Consider the following 7243-nt stretch of genomic DNA (forward strand, 5'->3'; position numbering starts at 1 on the left):
AAATCTTTAATAAATAAATAAATAAATAAATAAAATAAAAGCCAAAAAAAAAAAAAAAATACTTGCCAAGCGTCCGTCCGCAAGGTCATGGATCCGTCCCCAGCACTGCAAAAACCAAACGGAACCTCCGAACAAACAATGTTATTTTTAGAGCTCTCAGCGTTCTTTTGAACTGTTTCTTGAACTATGCAAGGAAATCATTCTCGTTCTGTTTTGATTGACTCTTCAGACCTAGCTCGAGGCTCAGCCAGGGAAGCTGATTTGCCTGACTCACCCTGCAATGCTCTGTCCCCTGGTCAGGTTCCTTTTCCCGTAAGTTGATGTCACTGCTGAGGTTGCTTCACCGGCTCTGGGGCTCCGTGGCGAGCCATCTCCTCTCTCAGCCCTTCAGAAAGAGCCTCCTGGCTGCCTTGATCCTCTGTCTCCTGGTTCTGCGGTTTGACCCAGGTGAGTCAAGGGCGCCTACAGCAGGGCTTGTGAGAGCAGGTGCTGCTGGGAGGGAGCCACCCCCTGCGACATTGTTCTCTGAGCCTCTTCTGTAATAAGTGAGAGTCAACCTCACCTGAAGGAGAGTCTGGGCCTAGAACCTAGGAGAGCAGCTGGAGAACATTTCCCACTGTGCTGATGGAGTCACCTAGGCCTCTGCTCCATCCAGGGACAACCTCTAGTCAGAATGCAAGCTAAGGGAGCCTTCCCCATTGTAGCACCTGAAACAGAGTCTGTTGATCCAAGTGTCTCCTGGCTAGTGTGACCTTGAAAACGTAGATGAAATTCTGATGCATTCTAGGCTAGGTGGGGAAATAGCTGGAAACAGCTTCTTCTGGTTACAGAACGTTCCCTGCTGATGTGTGCTGAGCCTCAGGTGGTTTGTCTCTTCGGCTTCACTATGACAGAGATGAGCTTTCCAAGTGAGATTTGGGAACGCACCTGGGGGTTTCCTGAGGAGTACTCACCCAGGTGTGCAGACACTGGGCCACAGTTAGGGGACCACTTTTTGAGAAACACCGTCCTTCACCTTTGAAAAACAACAAAAAAAAGACAAGGTCTTGCTACATAGTACAGAATGTCCTCAACTTCTTTGTTTCAGCCTCCCAAATCCTGGGATTGCAGGTGCACATCCCAAATCCTGGGATTGCGGGTGCACATCCCAAGCCCTGGGATTGCAGGTGTGCCTCCCAAGCCCTGGGATTGTGGGTGTGCCTCCCAAGCCAGGTTTTCTGCCTTCTCCTTGCTCTGTGAATTGCAACCTAATCTCTGCTTTTCTCAAGAATTTAGATGTAGGGTAGGATTATGCAGCTTTCAAAACTAAGGGGAAATGAAAATCCTTTGTTTTGATTCGCTCACTTTCTTTCATTTTTGGTTGAGAAATCTAATAACCAGAGGGGCATAGTGACTAGGCTAGAGTCCCGCGGTCCGCCTGTTTCTAAAGCTGCTGTCTTTTGACTTTAGGTGCCTGTCTTCCTTACTTCCCCTTTTCCTTAGTCAGTCAGAGTTTCTTTGACCCCTTAGCTGGACTCTGAGCAGGAATGTCCCCTCTGGATAGGTGGAAACTCACCTGCAGCTTCCAGAAACTCTGAAAAAGACGGGCGAGCAGCCACACCTGACGTGGGAAGCACATTCTCATGCTGGAAAAATACGTGTAAAACAGGGAGGTGTAGTCTGTGATTTCCATCTGTCCCCGACTGCCTACTTTGTAGATGTGATAAGAATTTAGAAATGCCTTATGACTTCCCTAAACTCTTCTGTGTCATCAACGCTGATCTCCTAAATGGTGGCATAGAAGCCATTTGAACTTGGGTGTGTCCTGAGCTGCCCAGCTTCCTGAGCTGTGTCCTGGCCCTTAGGAGAGGAGGACCTGGGGGTGGGATACAAATAGAATTTGGAGGAAATAGGTCAGTTGCTTTAAAGAAAAATAGCATGTATGGAGGGTTAGGGGTAGTTCTCCCCTGTTTTGGTTTTTCGAGATGGGGTTTCTCTGTGTAGTTTTGGATCCTGTCCTGGAACTCGCTCTGTAGACAAAGCTGGCCTTGAACTCACAGAGATCTGCTTGCCTCTTCCTTCCAAATGCTGGGATTAAAGGCAAACACCACTGCTGCCTGGCTTAGGGGTAGCTTTTGGTGGTAGATGGCAGATATAGCATCCCTAGCCTTAGAGGAATAAATGCCCCCCCATCATGTGTGTGTGCATATGTGCACACAAGCATGGATACTCGAGGTTGACATTGGTGCTTTCTTCTCTTACGCTCCACGTTATTATTATTATTGCTATGATGATGATGATGACGGCTGGGGTTAAGTCTAGAGCCTTATACTTGGGGGCAGGTGTTCCATCACTGAGCTACAGCCCCAGCCCTTCTGCTTTAGGTTTTGAGAGCGTGTCTTGGCTGAACCTGCAGCCTGCTGTGGGATTACAGGCTTGTGCTGCCACCATGCCTGACTTTCACATGGGTGTTCAGGATTCAAACCCAGGTCTTCACACTTGTTCTATAAGTGCTTTACACACCGAGCCCTCTCCTTAGCCCTAAACACTGCTGTTCCCCATTTGAGGGGCAGGGCTGTGAGTGTCTCATTGTGTTGCCCAGCCTGGTCTCAACCTCTAGTCCCAGCTGAGGCTCCTGCCTCAGCCATCTAAGGACCTGGGGTGGTTTTTCTGTTTAAGAAAGAAGTATGTATTCCTTATTTGGAGGCCAGGGATGGGCTGAGATACCATGCTTGCCTGGTATGTCCTGAGGCCTAGGCTCTGTCCCCAGCATCATGTGAGACCTGGTGTGGTGGCATTTAGGAGATAAAGGCAGAAAGATCAGAGGGCCAGTTATCCTTGCCTGTATAAGTCCCAGGCCATCTTGGGCTGCATAAGAACTGTCTCAAATAAAACAACCTTCCCAAATCAAACCAAAACAAAGGTAGAAATAGTTATTGTTTGCTTTTTAAATCTGTGATCCAAACAAGGAAAATAAACAAGTGGTGGATTTTTTAAATTTATTTTCAGTGTGGTCAGTTTGTGGTGTAATAGGCACTACTGTCATAAGGCTCCAAACTGAAAAGGCATATAAAGGTACAAAATGCAGTGAAAGCCTCCCCAAATGACCCTCCCCAGTGGCAGTCATTGCTATCAGGGTGTTTATTTTTTTCATGAAGTAGGGTTGGGGCTTAATAACCATTTTTTAAGACTTTAAAAATACGTATGAGTGTGCATGTATGTATGTGCACCACATGCATACCTGGTGCTCTTGGAGGCAAAGGAAGTGCTGGATCCCCTGGACCTGTGTTACAGATGGTTGTGAGCCTCCAGGTGGGTGAGCCCAGGCCTTCGCGAGAACAGCAAGTGCTCTTAACCACTGAGCCATCTCTCCAACCCCAATAAAAATATTTTAATATAGGCTTAAGCCTGGGAGTAAAGAGAGACACTCAGAAGGAAGCGAGACACACTTGGAAGCACGGGTGGGGGCTTCTCTGAGAGCCACCAGCATCTGTGTGTATATCAGAAAGACGCAATAAATCTGGATTATTTTCCTAGAATATTCAAGGTTATTGTAATTCTAGTGGAGAAAACCTATCTCAGAGAAAGAGAAAGTCCTTGTGGTTGGGGGGGCTTCCAATAGCAGGAAGCCCAGATGTGTCTCCTAGTCACCATGGAGGGGCTGAGGGACAAGCACTCACGACAGTGTTTCCCTTCCCCACAGCAAGTCCTTCTTCACTGCCCTTCATCTACCAGCTGGCCCAGCTCTTCCGCCGGATCCAGAAGGCCACACTCTCTCGTCTCTACCCACTTGCCCTCCGTGACTGAGTGGTCCTACCTGGCTGCCTTGTCTCTCACTGTCCACATCTACAGAAGCAGAAGAGTCGAGTCCAGTGACCGAGCCCCAGATGGCACTGTGGGATTGGGCCCACCTCTTTCTAGAAAGAGTGAGGAGGCAGGTGAGCTGTGCCTTGCTGCCTCTGAGCCCTCCCTTTGGCATCCCACCGCGGCTGGCCTCAAAGGGAGTGTGGAAACAGTGGCGCCTGAGGCCCAGCTACAGAACAGAGGTCTGGTTGCCCGGAACAGTTCTCTTACTTCTTCCTGCAACAGCTCCTCAGAAAGGAGGGGTCCGGAGCAGGGAACATTCTGTCTTATTGACAGAGGCAGAGGATGACTTTCCAGGTTAGGGTGCTAAGGGAGTTCGGAGTTCACGGGCATCTGGTGGAGAAGCCTTCTGCTTCTGAAAAACTTAGCTCTGAGAATTGCTCCCCAGGGCAGTGAAACCAGAGATGTATCTTCTCTCCCATGCTCCTCCCACAGATGCCACCCCCCACCTCCCACCCCCGCCTCCCCCACTGGTCCTGCAGTCTGGTAAGAGGCTTCTGCTTGAGGCTTTTTGCCCGTCAGGTGGAATGTGGCTTTTGATCCACCTGGGTGACCACTGGGAGCAAAGTGAGCCTGCCCGACCTTATCTCCGGGGAATGTGATCTTTCTTGGTGCCTCATAGTCTTAGCTCAGTTTTCCAGTGTGCCAGGGCCCAAGCCTAGCTCTCTTGGACCCACTGGCTTCCCACTGTACCCATCACCTTCGGCCTGTCCAGCTCACTTCATCTCATCACTGTTTCCCCTCGGGGCACACGGTGGCAGGTCCCCTCTCTCTGCCCTGCTGTCCTAGCTGTGGTCTGTTGTTTGTGTCATGCCCAAGTTTCTTTGCTTGTGTGGCATGAAAAGTAGGCCAGGCTCAGAGCTGAGCGCTGAAAATGGAACTGGGTAATCAGGTGAGCTGGAAGAGCTATGGGGGCCGGGCCAGGGGGCTGGTGGGGGCCGAAGGGACAAACCTCGGGGAGGAGGCATTTCTTTGATGACCACAGAGGTCTCGTGTGTTTCTGTGTGAGTCACCCATACCGGATCTCTGTCGAGTGGATGATGAGAATGCAGGGAGGGTTGCTAGCTCATGGCTGGTTGATTTTTTTTTTTTAGGAACCATGAGTCAACAGCTTTTCCTTAGAAGAAGAAACTTCACAGTTAGAATTCATCTGCATCCTGAAGTCTTGGGAACCATGATAGCCTTTCCCTATCATTTTGTGGATGATTCTTAAGTAGACCCTAGATCGATGGGGAGAGAAAAGGATTCAGAAGAGTTGAAAGCCCTTGACAATGATTCCTCTCTTACTGCTTTTGAGATGTGAGTTTCACTATTATTGCCCAACTTGGCCTAGAACCCCAGGGCTTGAGCGGTGGACTCCACCCACCGTCTTGAATATCTGTGACTCATGAGCCTTATGAGAATGATTTTGAAATGAGAATCTGGACATTCACTGCCCTAGAAAAACCTCCTTCATGGCTTCCATGGCCCACAGGATACAAATCTATATTCTTCTTAATGGAAACTTAGGCCCCATGTTAGCGGATTTGGTGGCACCTCCTTTGCTGTGTTACTCTGATTTCTGGGTATGCTGCATCCTAGCTGCCAGGTCCTCCTCAGGCCTCGCCACTGTGGCTTTGCTGGTACTGCTGGAGGGTCTTATAGCAGCTCTGCCGCAGGAGACCCTTGGCTTTTCAGGCCTGCTCAGTTAGTTCCCAGCCCTGTCTTGTGCCCCTCCTGCCGTGGTGACTTTGATAGTGGTGGGGTTGTTTGCCTCTACCAGTGCTGTGAGCTCTGGAGGCTGCAGAGCAAGGCTCGCATTCCTGCTCCGCTGTGTGGGTGACTGTTAGGCAGAGGTCAGCCGTCTCATCTCACAGGGACTCACTCATGACTCAATGGGCATGTCAGGAGCTTTTGGCACTTCTTCTGCCCCGAGGAAGAGTTCTTGCGAGTGGTGGCTGAGCTGAGGCCCAGGTGGCATGCACAGTGCTCAGAGGGGTGGATGAGCGGGCGTTTGAAGAGGGCATGTGCACCTGGCACGTGTGCTGTCCTGTGCTGTGAAACCCTGGGCACACAGGCTTGATTGTGCCCCGCTTGTCCGTCTGCTCTCCCTGGTGTTCCTCGCGGTTCTACTGGGGACCTGTGGGGCTCTGGCTATTGTCCTGATTGCTACAGGGTTGTCTGTATCCAGCCCTAACCAGCTGCCTGTCAGGTGAGGAACTTGCAACCCAAACCACTGCTGTTACTTTGGCCTTTCCAAGGATGTGGGCTGGGCCTCAGCTCTGGGCTTAACGAGGTCAAAGTGAAGGGCGAGCTTTCTTAGTAGACCAGTACAGTGGCCATCAGCCAAAGGTGGCTTTTGAGCATGAAATGTGGTTCATCTTGTGGACACATTCTGTAAATGTAAAACATACACACTAGATTTCAAAGACCAACTACTGAAACAAAAATAAAAGCTAAAATAAAAAATGGAAATACAAAGATTTTCATATTGACTGAATGTTGAAATGATAATATTTTTGATATATTGGTTCAAATAAAATCTGTTGAAACTAATTTTGGCTGTTTCTATGTTTTGTAGTAGGGCTTCTAGAATGTTTAAAATTATGCTGCTTGCATTTGAATAGTGCCATTCAAGACGCCACGCATACTGGCCAGTTTCAGAGGGGGATTGATGTCTGAGAAGAGCAGTGCATGCTGGGATTGGGAGATGTGTCTCAGTTGCAGATGGTATCTTGCAACCACCTTCTTTTTCAGTTAACGAAACCGAGACGCAGAAAGGTGAAACCGTTTGTCCTAAGTCACAGGCTGAATAAGACCCAGGCCTCCTGAGCCTCCTAGAGTTCTTACCCTGCTCCTCCCACCCAGGCTCCTCTGTCATTCCGGCTGGAGTTCATTGTTAATAGGCAGCTGTATCAGAGAGGGAAGACTAGGTAGACTCAGTCAGCTCCCAGGTGTGCAGTGTGTGATGTAGAACAGACATTGTGACCGAAGGGGTGCTTGGAACAGCCGGAGCAGGTATCCTGAGCTTATACAGGAGGCTGGGTTGGCGTGGGGGGTTGGGATCAGGCAGCGGTGGGCAGGCAGCAGGAGAGCCAACCCTTGCAGGGGGGCATGAAGCTCTGAGAAGACAAGATGCCCATAATGTCGCCTGCTCTTGGCATGTATATGTACTTACTTGTACATTTTCATGTGCATATGCACATATGTATATGAAGACAAATATATTAGGGTTTGCATTTACAAAGCAATGCATAAGATATAAAAGGGTCATTATGGGAAAGAAAGCCTGTCCCTTCAATGCATCCATTTCTGTGCCTCGTTTTCTGCCCCAGGGCAACTGCTGTTGTCATCATCAGATATGTTCACCCACCCTTCCTCTTACACAATAACTGCACACTACTGCCTTTACACACCCTTA

The 7243-nt window shown here is 49.3% G+C and overlaps 1 protein-coding gene across 2 annotated transcripts in view; it reads left to right on the forward strand.

Moving 5' to 3' along the window:
• The window catches only part of Pex26 (peroxisomal biogenesis factor 26), a 12850-nt gene extending 6480 nt beyond the window's left edge, over positions 1 to 6370 (forward strand). Inside the window, exons 4-6 of one of the 2 annotated variants that reach the window (XR_001229359.2) lie at positions 301 to 447; positions 3683 to 3917; positions 4938 to 6370. Coding sequence is in view for 1 of the 2 variants with exons in the window: in XM_013353086.2 (XP_013208540.1) it covers positions 301 to 447; positions 3683 to 3786 (251 nt within the window). In the remaining variant the exon portion in view is untranslated. Of the gene's footprint in view, positions 1 to 300; positions 448 to 3682 lie in introns of both variants that reach the window. The other variant, XM_013353086.2, reaches the window with a different exon arrangement.
• The last annotated feature ends 873 nt before the right edge of the window (positions 6371 to 7243 follow it).

Source organism: Microtus ochrogaster, unplaced genomic scaffold (genome assembly GCF_000317375.1).
Source record: "Microtus ochrogaster isolate Prairie Vole_2 unplaced genomic scaffold, MicOch1.0 UNK1, whole genome shotgun sequence".
Taxonomy (NCBI): domain Eukaryota; kingdom Metazoa; phylum Chordata; class Mammalia; order Rodentia; family Cricetidae; genus Microtus; species Microtus ochrogaster.